Source organism: Mytilus trossulus, chromosome 2, assembly GCF_036588685.1.
Source record: "Mytilus trossulus isolate FHL-02 chromosome 2, PNRI_Mtr1.1.1.hap1, whole genome shotgun sequence".
Taxonomy (NCBI): domain Eukaryota; kingdom Metazoa; phylum Mollusca; class Bivalvia; order Mytilida; family Mytilidae; genus Mytilus; species Mytilus trossulus.
Window position 1 is genome coordinate 69,518,582 of NC_086374.1, and position 15,273 is coordinate 69,533,854.

General features: G+C 32.2%; 1 protein-coding gene across 1 annotated transcript; it reads left to right on the forward strand.

Annotated features, from left to right (window-relative positions):
- The first annotated feature begins 18 nt into the window (after positions 1-18).
- LOC134707889 (putative malate dehydrogenase 1B) lies at positions 19-11,969 on the forward strand. Its single transcript, XM_063568002.1, has 6 exons — positions 19-147; positions 3,772-3,884; positions 5,634-6,729; positions 7,245-7,375; positions 8,679-8,835; positions 11,693-11,969. The coding sequence occupies exons 1-6, from the start codon at positions 126-128 to the stop codon at positions 11,761-11,763; spliced, it is 1,590 nt and encodes a 529-aa protein (XP_063424072.1). The 5' UTR covers positions 19-125; the 3' UTR covers positions 11,764-11,969.
- The last annotated feature ends 3,304 nt before the right edge of the window (positions 11,970-15,273 follow it).

Below are 15,273 nucleotides of genomic sequence, written 5' to 3' on the forward strand. Positions count from 1 at the left end.
AGAGGCTTTCTTTGTCAGTGTATGAAAAAGTCCGAAACAACCAAAGGAATCCGAAAGTATGTTCTTTTCATAGAGATTGACGAAAAATTAAAATTCCGAAGAATCACCTGGCAACCATAAACAAGATGGCGAAGATCGTAATTGCAGGTAATGTTAATAAATGAATACTCATTTTAATCAATTATATAGATATTATAATAGGTCGCAAAATAATTGAAAAACCCAGAATAAAATTTGTAAAAAAAAACTAACCTGAAAGTATCCAGGTACCACTTGAGCAAAAGAAGGCTGACCAGTGTATTTATTTGTTGATATCAGAAAGTACCAGTGCATTAAAATGACATGTGTCAACACTTAAAATAACCCATGGAGAACAGGAATAGTGATCTGACAGAGAAATGACCATTGGCATTGCTGCAATACACCTTATCGTTATTTATCTGCAATTACTTGATATTAAACAGGTTCCTGTAAAATTTTGTATAAAAAAAACAAAAATATGATGTCAATATGGGAAATTGTGTTTACACCTAATTATTGCTTTTTGGAAATGTGTTCCGCTTAAGATTTTGACGTTATACAACAATCCCTTTTTCATTGACGTCAAAATTTTACAGAACTTTTGTAATGTCCAGTAATGATGGAAAAATATTAGTCTATGTCCTGAAAGCAAAACAAATGGGGCTTCTTGCTGAAAAGGTTATTTATGCTTCTACATCTACATGGGTAATCCGTAAAGAGTTGTTTGACTCATCACACGAATGTTTTAAAATTAAAGTTGTGTCATCAAAAATGTGCTCTTTTAAAATCATATGTACACTAAGGTGCCAGTGCAGATAAAAACATGTGTGTGCTGATTTACGGATATCTGTGTGCTATAAGGTCGGTTTTGAATGCCTCATAGTCATCAATGTCCAATAAGCTAGGCGGTAGTTCATTCCAGGTGGTGATGGTTATTACACAGAAGCTATGTTTTCTTTGTTCAGAACTTGATCCTAATCTGACAAATCGTCGTTGATGGAACTGACGTGTCATTCTTGCTGGTGTCATCAAGTATTCTTGAATCGGAATAGCAATAAGTTGGTGGATTACTTTGTGAAACAGGAGTAAACGTAATGTTTTTCGTCTCTCCTGTAATTGTGGCAGTTTTAATTTAGGTCCTCTAATAAAGATGTTACTATGCCCGGGTCTCGAGAATACTCATGCCTGATGAATCTGGCTGCTCTCCTTTGGACCATTTCTAGCTGTTGTATGTGTTTTTGGAGATGCGGGTCCCAGACACTGCTAGCATATTCTAGTGTTGGTCGTACAAGGGTTATGTATGCCTGACGCTTTATATTCATTGGGCATTTACTAAGATTGCGCCGTATAAAGCCTAAAGTTTTATTTGCCTTTGTAGTGATATTTCCGATGTGGTCATTCCATGATAACGTGCTAGATAGCTCCACTCCTAGGTACGGATTGTGGTTGACTATTCAAAGGATGTGTCCCTCCATTTCATATGGGTAGATTATTGGTTGTCGTCCTGTTGTTATACGTAATACAAAACATTTCGTTGGATTAAATATCATTTGCCATTTTTTAGTCCAGTTAACCACAGTGGTCAGGTCCTGCTGGAGTTGAAGACAATGGCTCATTGATTGTACAGCTACGTATATTAAGCTATCATCTGCAAATAATCTAATTGATGATTTAATGTCAATACCTATGTCGTTGATATACAAGAGGAACATTAAGGGCCCAAGCACTGTGCCTTCTGGTACACCAGATTTTACATTTACAGATGATGACTCATCCCCGTCTACTAGTACTTTCTGCTGTCTAGTTGTTAACCAAGACTTCAGCCACCCGTGGATGTCTCCTCTGACTTCATAGTGGTCTAGTTTATGGAGGAGTCTGATGTGGGTTACGGTGTCAAAGGCTTTACTGAAGTCGAGTATCAACAAGTCAGTTTAATTTGTTGTTTGGAATCTAAATACCTGCTTATTTCTTCGACTGTTATTATAAGCTGTGTTTCACATGATCTCTTTTGCCGAAATCCATGTTGAAAGTCTGCAAGGATATTATAACATTCTAAGTGTTCCATAATGTGTTTAAAGATTATGTGCTCCATAACTTTACAAAGTACTGATGTAAGCGATACCGGTCTATAATTTACTGGTTTTGATCTATCTCCTTCCTTGAAAAGTGCTGTTATGTTTGCAGTAGTCCAATCGTGAGGGACTTGTTTTAGACATAATGATCTTTCAAATATGTGTTTCAGATAAGGTGATATTTCATCAGCTGTTTCCTTTAATATTCTGCAAGATATTTTATCTGGACCACTAGCTTTATTAATATTTAGTTGTTTTAGTAGCTTTGCTATTCCCTTTTCTTCAATTTTGATGTCGTTAATTTTATTGATGGTACTAGGTCCCACGTTTGGAAATGAAGCCATGTCTTCCTCTGTAAAAACAGACTGGAATTGGTTGTTAAGTGCTTCTGCTTTGGATGTATTGTCTTCCTTACTTAATTTGTCCATCTACATTGAGTGTTGATACACCACTACTCTCCTGTTTTCTTGACTTTACATATCTCCAAAACAGTTTGGTGATTCCCTGTTTAGGCCACTCAGTATTGGTTGCATCCTTAATTTCTAATAAATTGGATAAGTAATTTTTGTGTTCAACTTCTAGTAGTTTTTTATGTTTCTTCTGATATTTTTGAATTTTACCCAGTCTTTATCTTTTTTGGTCTTTTTACCTCTGTTATATAGTCGTTGTTTTCTACGTATTGCTCTCTTAATATCTCTCGTGAGCCAGGGGATGTTCCATCTACTGGGGCATGTTTTCTGTGGTATATGCTCGTCCATGAGTGATGTAAGTAAGGTCTTAAATGTTTCCCAACAAATTTCTATAGATTGATCATTTGTCTTTTGATGTATTCAGGAAATTCATCCTTCAGTCTGGTCTTTATAGCTGGTATATTTCCTTTGGAGTATAAGAATGTTTTGCGTGGTATCTTTTTCGTTAGTTTAACTTTAGTTTTGATGTCCACAATTACTGCCTCGTGGTCGCTTATTCCGCTCTCTACAGATATGCTCTCTATGAGATTTTTGTTGGTTGTGAAAACTTAGTAAAGTATGTTGTTTTCTCTGGTTGGTGTAATATTTTGTTGTTCAAGGTTATGTTCGTTGGTGATATTCAGAATGGTCTCATTTAACTCTAGGTTGTACTGTTGTGGTGATCGGATTGAATATGCATCTTTCCATTGTATATCAGGGATGTTAAAATCTCCAGTTAGTACTACATGTATATTAGGCAAGTTTTGGCTGTGGGTGAGTCTCCCAAGTGATTCGTCTAGTTTTTGTAGTGATACAGCTTCATTGTTTGGTTCTCTTTAGAAACATCCGGTGTATAGGGGTTTACTCCCCTGAACTTGTATTTTGTTCCACGATATCTCACAGTCAGTATCCAGAGTCACTGCTCCTGAAGATATAAGGTCTTTTCTCACCGCATTTAACACGCCACCTCCTTCATGGCCAGGTTGGAATGTTCTGTCCTTGCAATATATGTCATAAAATTCTGGATCAAGAATCTCTGAGCTAGATATTTGTTTGTCTAGATGGGTTTCTGTTGCATGTATTATGTGTGGTTTATACAAGTCTATCCACCAGAAGGTTAAGATAGTGGTATTTTGACCGAAGTAAACATGGGAAAAAATTGAGTTAGACAGTACATAATCATAATGTAACAATGTTATTTTTAGATTATTGGTTTTTTTTTTATATAGGAAAATCTGAATGTCCTTATTATGCAAGAGCAGAATTATTAGGAGATAAACTTGCTAGGAATCTTCCAAATTTCCAACTCCACAAGATTGTTCAACAGCCTGATGACTGGGAGGTATATTTTTTAATTTAAGTACATTTACATATATGTAAAGTAAACAGAAATTTAACTGTTTTCCTCAATATCTTAATTTTTTTCATCAACAAGTTATCCCTAAAACATTTACATTAAACATCAATGTACTACAATATATACTATTGATATTGAAAGGTTTGTTAAAAAAATCTTAAGACTAGCATATTTTCAGTAATAATTTTAATCTTTCTGGTACAAGTTACTATGAAAAAGATATTTTGAGTTTACTGTGTAATTCCAAAAGCTTCAACTTTAATATTTGCCTCAGGTAAGATTAGTTTCAAGTGTCCAAGTGCAGGGTTGGCAAAGTATTACCCGCCGGGCTGGTCAATACTCCCAGAAATGGGTGATACTGGGCATTACTGGGCAATATGATTTTTTAAGTTTATTTTAACACAAAATAGTAAAGACTTGGTGTAGTTTCATGGTGTTATAGCTAAATATAAACATTTTATACAGATAACCATTAAAGTCATTTCTAGAAGAATTTAAATTCAATTTCATTCTATTCTCTATTATTTCTTTATATAGACAGAATACAAGATTTGCACATTTAGTTTTTATAAGGATACCTTGTTAATTACAAAGCATGGTTTCCTAAAATCCAAACATTGAAAAACAATATAGGTAATAAATATCTAATTAAAAGTATTACATTTGTGTTTGATCACTGAATCCAGATATGAAATTCAGACCAGTATTTTATATTACCCAGGCCAGTATTGCCCAGTATTTCCCACTAAAACCCAGTAAACTGGGTTTTCCCAATATTTCCCACTGGGCTTGGCAATACTCATAAAACCCGGGTTTTTGCCAACCCTGTCCAATTGCAAGTGGCAATTGATTCATGAATATGTATGATGAACAGATTGTTTAATAATTAGTATTGAGATCTGCATATATATATGTACATCAGATGTATCACAAATATGTATATTGTACAACAGACTAAAACTTATGAATTCATATCAACTCATAGATTTATGACATATATATATATACAAATGTCTGTAAATGACAAGTTTAAGTAATAACAAATCTCAGTAGACATGTAGATTCCCTTAATAATTATGCTGAAAAAAATCAGAGTTAGTTCCCCTTAGTTGTTAATTTCTAGGGCATTTCAACCGAATTTTATATTGAAATACCTGAGAACTAGGAAAAGGAAATATCGAAGTGCATGTTACTTGTATAATTGAAACAAAATCTGAATGTTTAAGGGAAATTAACAAACCAATAAATTTATACTTTCATTGTCTTATTTTTAAAGTATCTTATAAAACTAATTACAAATGTATATAGACATATTAATAGAATTGAGAATTGAAATGGGGAATGTGTCAAAGTGACAACAACCCGACCTTAGAGCAGACAACAGCCAAAAGCCACCAATGGGTCTTCAATGCAGCGGGAAACTCCGGCACCCAGAGACATCCTTCAGCTGGCCCCTAAACAAATATGTTTACTAGTTCAGTGATAATGGACGTTATACTCAACCCCGAATTATACACAAGAAACTAAAATTAAAAAGGATACAAGACTAACAATGACCAGAGGCTCCTGACTTGGGATAGGCACAAAAATGTGGCAGGTTAATATTTATTTCTTAACGTTAATGAAAAATTACTTGTACATGTACATGTAGTACCTCTGACTGACATTCATACATGTGTGGCCATTAACACTGTTGTTTTTTTCTGTATGATAATATTTAGATATTCTTTTTAGAAATGGTTGAAAAATACATGCAATGAAAGAGGATGGCAACATATGAAGTCACCAATAGTATGGAGGGAATTGGTTGATCGAGGTGGCAAAGGTGTTTTGATTGGTGGAGCCAATGAATTTCAAGAATATGCATTCGGTTACTATGGAATCCAATCAGATCAAGTTAGTAATGATATGAATTTGATTTCCAAAGAAAATAAACAATATAAAGTTGATATTGTCAAAGAGGAAGCTGAGTTTAAAGCCAGAAGCAGTCCTATACATGTGTGTATCACATGTGCAACAAGTCCAGTATGTTATGCAATTATAAATTCAATTGGTCAAGGAGATGTTTTTGGCAAACATACAGAAATAGCTCTTCATTTACTGGATACAAATGATAAACTGGAAGAGTTAGAAGGTTTAAAAATGGAAGCAGAGGATCTTGCACATGGTTTACTCAGAGAAGTTTCTGTAACTTCAGACACTAAGGATGCTTTTAAGAATTGCAGTGCAATTGTATTGTTAGATGACCTCATACAGAATCCAGAAGAGGACAAGTCAGCATGGATCAAAAGAAATTCTTCACACTTTAGTGCTTATGCCAAAGTTATAAATGATGCAGCTTTAAAAAATGTTAAAGTTCTTCACACAGGAAATGGACCGGTCAATATGAACACTTATATGATGATTCAAAATGCTCCAAATATTCCAAGACAAAATTTTGTTGGTCTGTCTAGAAGAATTGAAAACAATGCAAAAGCTGTTGTTGCCGAAAGATTAAAGGTCAACACAAGTGGTGTTGTTGACTTGATAGTTTGGGGGAATGTGAATGGGGAACATTATGTAGATCTAGCAAGAAGTCGTGTCCATGGATATGATGGCGCTATCTGGGGACCACCAAGCTTTTCACTCCCTGCTCCTGAAATGGTATGGGACAAACCTTGGATGGATAAAGACTACATTGAGCTGGTCAAAACAAGACATGAAAAAATGACAGAAAATCTTAAACATACACCATCTATGTCAGCTGGTGGTGCAATCACTAGTATGCTGGAACATTGGTGGAATGGGTCTCCTGCTGGACAAATGTTCTCACTGGCTGTTTGTTCTGAAGGTTTGTATATATGAAAACTCCTGCATATGATCAATCTAAAGATAAAGAGATATATTATGATTGTCAATGAGACAACTATCCATCACCAAATTACTACATACATGTACAGTATTTTACTTGAATTAACAAATTTGATGAAGAAATTCAATTTTTTTGTGGAAATAAGGAATTTGTTTGATTGTATTCTGTTCATTTCAATTATTGTTATATTTTTTTACATTGATTGAATCAAAATTTAAACTTTGGTGTATAAAGGGAAGTAACTCATTAAATATAAATAAATGCACTGCATATAATATATACATTTTCTGGTTTACTAAGAAGCAAGAGAAAGGGACAGTGTCAGAATTAATAAATTATACCAAGTACAAGAATATGATTAAATATAAATGCCAAATGTTGAAAAAGTAATTAAGAAAGTATAGACATTTAAGAAAAATGTACTGACTACAAAAAAATATATATTCAATGTATGTAATTGTATTGAATATTAACAATTTTATGTATGCATTTAGGTTGGTATAATATTCCTGATGGCATTGTTTTCTCGTTCCCTGTCACAATGGTTTCTAAAGGATATTGGAATGTTGTGCAAGATATTGAGCTGTCAGAAGAAATGAAGACCGCAATAAGTGCTACACTGCAGGTAAAGAAATTTGAAAATTATCTCCCCTGTTTTATAGGATATTCAGTCTGATTCAATTCTTTGCTTTTTTTTTGTTTTTTTGCCACCTTTAATAGCCTTTCAAAAATGAAACACATCACCAGTAGAGCAATTATTTTACATCTGATTTATAAATAAAAAAAACAACAATTTATAGAAAAGATTATTATACATCTAAAACAACATTTTATGTTTAACATGTTTAAATATATGTATGCATTTTGAAACAAGGATAAATAAGGCATTTTGAGAGTATTGCATGGCAATACTGATGATTAATAGTCCTCGAACAAAATGCTACCTTGATCTATAACTTGTCAAAGTTGTCATGTTGTAAACTATATAACAAATATGAAATCAATATCTTCAAGCATGACATAAAAAAGTGTGAAAAACTAATTATTCAATTTTAAGTGCATTTTCTACGTCCAAGGACCATACGTACATGTATCTCTGCACAAAATCAACAGACCAAAACAAAACAAACTTAGTCTGTAACTTGTCACGATAAAACTATATACCAATTAATATCAAATAAATATCTTCAAGCACGACGAAAAAATTGTTGAAAACTGATTATTTAAGTGAATTTTTCACAAACAGACAGAGTGCAAACCCTAGGTCCCCTTCGACTTCTGAAAGAGGACTTAAAATACAAATAAAACACATCTCGAGGTCATAATGCCATCATAAACATTACAGAGATGTCAATATATTATAAGTTATATGGTTCTCTACTGACCCCCTATGGATCCATAAAGGGTTAGTAAAATAAATAAAGGGTGAGGCCTCTATGGTCCATTAGGGGTCAGTTATTAACAGTATAACAAATTTATCGCACGCTGGACATTTTATGCTGTGTTATATTGAAAAATAAACAGTGAAACACAACAACATCAATAGATGACGTCGACATTAAAGCGTCATGAACCCCTATGAAATTTACTAACCCCCTACGGTCTCATAGGGGGTCACCATGTGACAGCTTTTAACCAATCACAACATGATATTTTACCTGCGGCGCGATAAATATATGTATACAATGTACATGTCTCTTAGGTGGATAGTTTTCTCATTGGCAATCATATCACATATTCTTGTTTTTATATAATTATGTTGTATATCAGATGTCAAGCAATAAATTGGTCTAAGTCTAGACAAGTTGTGAAACATGTAGATTTGAAAATCTTAGTAGATAAAGAGAATAAGCCTGTATGTGCACTAACCATCTACAATGTAAAACTATTATGTATGAATTGACTAGATTATCTCCCCTGTTTTATAGGATATTCAATCTGAGAAGGATGTCTTATTTCCCCCTCCAACTCCCCCTCCTACAGAATCTAAAGTGACAATTATAGATCCTAAAGATGAAGAACAACAACAGGAAAAGACAGAAAAGTCAGAAAGTAGTGAAGGAGAAAAACAGGATGATTCTGAAGGTATTATTTATAGAATAATTATATTACTATTTCTGTTTCAGCTGAAGAATCAAACTGAGACTCACAAATCATGATAAAAAAAGTAAAGCTTAATAATTTGAGAATTGGCATTGGCATAGAATTGGCATAGAATATGATATGGAAAATTACATACTTTAGATTTACATTTTCCCTGAACTGGGTTTGGGTATTTGTTACCATTACATGTTACCCTGAACTAAAAGTATTCCTTTTTATAAAAGCTTCAAACATTTAATCAAGTTAATTAAATATTGGGGGTTGCATTTTATTATAACTTTTGTAAGAATTATAAGGTAAAATGATTTTTTTATTTTGTTGGTGGTAAGCTTACTAAAAATTTGCATCCCATGCGTTTAATTCTGGAACAGCCCTGTGTAAAATCTTGTTGATGAATTGAGTAATTTGAAGTCTATTATCTACTCAAGCAATGAATTCCAAGTAATAATGTTCAGTTAAATCTATTTCCCGCTGTGTTCTTGTCATGGTGAAAAGTAAATGAGACCAAAATACATATATTACTCTGTTTGTTTTCCTTTTTAACCAGATTTTTGTGACAAAAATGTTGGTTATTGATTTGGGGGTGGCGGTCGGGAGGGAGGGCAGGCGGCAACCAAATGTTGTATGTGCATTTACTCATGAACAGTTAAACCAAAGCTTTTAAAATTTTACTATGTTGTTACGGACAACAAAATGAAGGTCAAGTTCAATAATGTCGATTTTGACTTATACTGTTTAGGAGTTATGGTTCTTGAAAGATCGTAAAATGGTGTTTCCATTCATTTTGTTGCATTTACTCATGAACCATTCAACCTAAGCTTTTCAAATTTTAATATGTTGTTACTGACGACAAAATGGAGGTCAAGTTTAAGAATGACTATTTTGACTTTTACTGTTCAGGAGTTATGGCTCTTGTGATATTGGTAGGACACAAATAAATGTTAATAAATCCGGTTTGCTGTTGTTGTGACAGCCTCTTGTTCCATGTTAAATTAGTGACAAATCATCTGTAAGTTATTTATAGCTATTATGTTTCACAGGATTGCACATTGCTAAATCCAAGCGGTAGGTAAATAGAAGGTGTTGAAATTATCTGCATGTATCATGATTTATTAACCAGAAGGTGTTCTTGACTTACTATAACTTTTTAATACACATACCCAGACAAGTTAATATTCAATAGTGGTTGTCTATAAAATAAATGATGTTTATCTAAAAAAAATAATTCAGTGTGAGAAATAAAGTTTATATATATGTGGTGGAAAACCTATTTATAGGATGGTTGAAAAAAATGAATTAAAGAACTTTGTTAACATTAGGTTTTCTAACTAATAATCTGTGATTTCAGTTATTGTTGAGCCTTTGACTTTAGTTGAAAAAGAAAGAGATAGCAATCCTACATTTTATCAGCAGTGGTGTCCACAAATATTCAATTTGTGGTTAAAGTTTTTTTAAATTTTAATAACTTTCTTTAAATTATACTGGAATTCTACCAAACTTGTACACAAGCTCGTTTATGATCATATAAAGATAGTATCCAGAAGTAAATTTTGTAAAAATAAAATTCCAATTTTTTCTGTATTTTACTTATGACTGGAATTAGTTTTTCTGCAGTGAAACATTACATTCACTCTGTGGTTAAAGTTTTTTAAATTTTAATAACTTTCTTAAACTATCCTGGGTTTGTACCAAACTTGGACAGAAGCTTGTTTATGATTGTTAGATCGTAACCAGGGGTAAATTTTGCAAAAATAATATTCCATTTTTTTCAGTATTTTACTTTTAAATGGACTTAGTTTTTCTGCTTGGAAACATTACATTCACTCTGTGATTCGTTTCAGTTTTTGAAATTTTAATAACTTTTATAAACTATACGGGATTTCTACCAAACTTGGACAGTGAGAAGCTTGTTTGTGATCATAAGATAGTATCCAGAAGAAAATTTTGTAAAAATTAAAATTCCATTTTTCCCGTATTTTACTTTTAAATGGACTAAAATTTCTGCCTCAGCCTCATGAAGCCTTAGGAAACACATTCACTATGTGGTTAAAGTTTAAATTTTTTTATAACTTTCTTATACTATTTTGGATTTGTACCAAACTTGGACATAAGCTTGTTTATGATCAAAAGCTAGTATCTAGAAGGAAATTTGTTAAAATTTTGTATTTTTCTATCTGTATTTTACTTATAAATGGACTTAGTTTTTCTTCCAGTTAAAATTACATACATGTAGTCTGCATTTAAAGTTTTTTTAACATTTATTAGGTTCATAAACTTTCCTGGATTTTTACCAAGCTTGGACAGAAGCTTCTTACAATCAAAAGATATTTAATACCAGGAGTAATAATTTTATTGATATTTTTCCTCATTTTTGTTGGGCCTGCGATTTACAGCAAAAGTAGGCTTAACACTGGGTTCCATTGAACATTCTTTTGAAACTATAATTTTTTTTAATAAAAAAATATGTTTCTCTTTTGGTATTAAATTTTATTTGAAAGAATACATCATGTACATGTATATTTAACTAGATTGCAGTTAAAAAAATATTATGAGAAAATTTGGGAAATTATTTTTAATTATGAATATATCATCCCTGATGCAAACCTCAAATTCCTTGCCTGGTTTTGGCTATATTGTTTTGTTTTATCATGGATACTTGATTTCAGGGTTTGTTGTAAGTCTATTAAGCAACCTATAGGAAATTAATTTAAATTCAGGTCTAAACTTTATCCATGAAATCAACGAAAAATTAGTAATCAACAAATAATTATGAATCCATAATTCGAATGGGCATCTGGTACAATAAAAAATGATGTTAATGCTATTTTTCTATTTCCAGGAGAGAAAACTGATCCAAAGCTCGACACCATTATGGAAGAGAAGACAGGATCAACAACAGAATCAGCTTAAATTTGTCATAATGAACAATATTGTACAAAGGATTCTATTGGTTGCCTACGTCATGTGATATATCCTAATCATACAATGTTATGGTATCAAGAAATGAATTTTGAGACATTGAGAAACATTTACACTGTGATATTTATTCATTTCTCATTTCACAAAAAATGTCGTATCTATTTAAATGTACAAACAATAAAATATAAATCTATGAAGACTGTTTTAATTTAACTGGATATTGTAACAATACTTAACAACATTAATGTACCACCTCCATTTATTTCTTTGGTGTAAAATTCTTTTGCATATAACTTATTCAAAATGATTTATTGAATAGACAACTTCGAGTTTGATGCATTTCTGTCAAAAATTCTGTTTTTAGTGAACATCATTTGTGCGCTTTGGGACATTGTCACTTCCATTCCAATGATGAGCGAGTGGTTGAAAAATTATAATACTATATTGCACGATTTATTCGGCAAACTAAGTTCTCATAATTGACAATGAGCACTGCTGTCATAAGAGAAGTGTGCTTTAGTACTTACGAAACAAAAAATATTTCTAGTTTATTCTGCACAATTGACAAGTTTTTCCAGTGACGGATGAACTCGAAAGTGGTCTATTGAGCAATGTTGAGTCCATCTGTTTTGACATGTTTCTGAAGTCTGATATATAGCTGTCTCCAAGAAAATAAAACAAAATTTCCCCTATATACTATTTTTAACCATGTTATCCATTTTGGTTGACAGGCTTGGTCATTGGACACATTTTGTACCCCAGTTGTGATTATAGCAAAGTTTTGTTAAAATTAGCCAAGTAGTTTTAGAGGAACCATGAAAATGAGGTAAAGGCCATTGGACATGTTTGTCAGGAGACTGAGTGTAACTCACTTGTTGTTGGTTGCTGTGTTTTAAATTAAGCATACATCATGCAACTTAAGTCTTTTAAATTGTTTTACATATTTTTCATGCCATTTATAGGTAACTTTTTATTTTGGGTTTCACCTAGCTGTTTTGCTCATTGTTAAAGGCTGTACACTGACAGATAATTGTATACATCCTTTTTCATTGGAGGATACAATGAAGTCGTCTCATTGGCTAACATATCATATTTCCTTATCTTTTTTTTTTATTTAAGTGCAGAACTTAAGTGTACAAAACAAGAAATTTCTAATTCTTCTTCCTTTGAAAAATGAAACTTTATGCAAATACTTTATACCAGCACTGACATTTGTTGGTCTTATGCATCATTTTTGGCTGGAGCGACAAAAGACATGTCAATCACACAATCCCTTCATTGTTATACTTCATATTGTAGGACAATGATGTGCTGTTCAAGGTTGCATTCCTACGTAGCGGGATATTATACAGTGTGCACCACAATTTTTTTGTTATTTCGAATTGACTGACAAAATATTAGTTATTTCTAATAATTTAATTCTAAATTCCATTTTAAATCTGCGTAAGTCTTGAAAAACCTTGATGACGTCATGGTCACATGACAAAATTGTGTCTATGATATGATAAATAAAACGACGTCAGCCAATCAGAAGATGTGTTACATCCAAAATTAAATTATTGAACAATAAACCATGAAAAGCAGGCTGACCTTGCCGTTATGATTCCATATCCCAAATATAGTTGACTTATTACAACTACATGTAGTATCTAAGAAACAAGAACAAAAGACCACAAGAGTGCACACACTGAAATGTCTCGCCTTCTTTACTAATCATTGATATTATGTTGATAGTCCTAAATATAAAGCTTTACTAAAATGTCACATAAACTTTACCTTAACCAAGAAAACTAAACTTTCACCAATGAACCATTAAAATGAGGTCAAGGTCAGATAAACCATGCCAGGCAGGCATGTACAGCTAACAATTCTTCCATACAACAAATAAAGTTGACCTATTGCTTATAGTTGAAGAAAAATAGACCAAAACACAATGAGGTCAAGGTCAAATAAAACCTGCACAACAGACATATAGATCATGAAATATTTCCATATACCAAATATAGTTGACCTATTGCATATAGTATTAGTATTAGAAAAAAGACCAAAACTCGAAAACTTAACTTTGACCACTGAACCATGAAAATGAGGTCAAGGTCAGATAACTATATATATATGAATATTAACTCTTCTTTGTACTAAACTTACATGCATCATTTTGGTCTCTTGTGGACAGTCGTCTCATTGGCAATCATACCACTTCTTCTTTTTTTAAATTACATGCTGGTGAATGTGCTAGTTCACAAGATAAAGTCTGTAGACATGTTACCAGACACTTTACCAGGTATTCTGATTCAGAGTCGAGCAATCTTTGTTGTTCCTCCACAATGTTGTATGATTATTGGAGAGGCTGCAAACACCAATTTTGAAGTCTTTGGTTTGACCTTACCAACTTGCTCTATGACAAACATGCTTCCAAAAATGATTGTAAAAAGAAGCTACATGCTTAATGAATTTGAAGCATGAAGTAATTTAAAAAAACATGTAGCTCTGACCAGGTAAGTATGTATACATGGCACCAACCATTCACATCTTGTGTGGGTGAAAGTTTTTTTTTTTCCAAAGACTTTTTTTATTTTGATAAATAAAAAATCATTTTATTCAATAACATACAGCAACTGGAGTTTTTAGAAAGTCAACACCATATTAATTCCCCCTCCTAATTATTAATGAATTGAATGATCAATACAGATAAACCAATTGTGTTTAAGATACCTTATAGTCATCATCAAATAAAATCAAAATAGTATTTGAGAGAAATTTAATTCAGATAAAAAGTCAACATTTTTATATTATATAAAACATGTTTGTACAATAATAACATTAACATGATTAAGTCATACATTTGACCATTTTTATTGCAATGAAAACAATAATCATTGCATTACTTTGCATTCAAATTATATATAAAACAATAAGAACATATAAGCTCCAAGAAGCACATGTCTGACAGACCACATTACATCAATAATTGATCTCAACACAATTATAAATAAAAACAAACCAGATGCTCCGCAGGGCGAAGCTTTATACGACCGCAGAGGTTGAACCCTGAACGGTTGGGGCAAGTATGGACACAACATTCAAGCTGGATTCCGCTCTAAATTTGGATTGTGATTAAATAGTTGACACAGTATAGGTTTCTGACACAGAATGAATGTATTCAAATGAACTTAAAATTTTTGTTTTCTCTTAGAGCAATTCACTATGCTGTTGAATATTAATCCTCTCAAAAAAATGTTTGAAGAAATTTTCTTTTTATTTATGAAATTTCAAATGAGAAAAATTGAACCCAATTTTTTATTCACATCCCCCTTTCCCTTATTCCAAAACTAATTTCAATTAAAATATTCTAATGGAGTTTGCAACAATTACTACTCATTTAAATACATCATAAAATATTAAGATGTAAAAAAACTGCTTGTTATCACTGAATGGTAAAGATTATTTAAATTTATCAGTTGGTAGTAAAAAGTGAATATACATTGTATATTGTATATA

Bases quoted from the DNA above. Each gene is read 5' to 3' on its own strand.
- LOC134707889 (XM_063568002.1), top strand. From the start codon at position 126: ATGGCGAAGATCGTAATTGCAG. The intron at 6,730-7,244 runs GTTTGTATATAT...GTATGCATTTAG, and splicing joins ACTGGCTGTTTGTTCTGAAG to GTTGGTATAATATTCCTGAT. The intron at 7,376-8,678 runs GTAAAGAAATTT...CCTGTTTTATAG, and splicing joins CAATAAGTGCTACACTGCAG to GATATTCAATCTGAGAAGGA.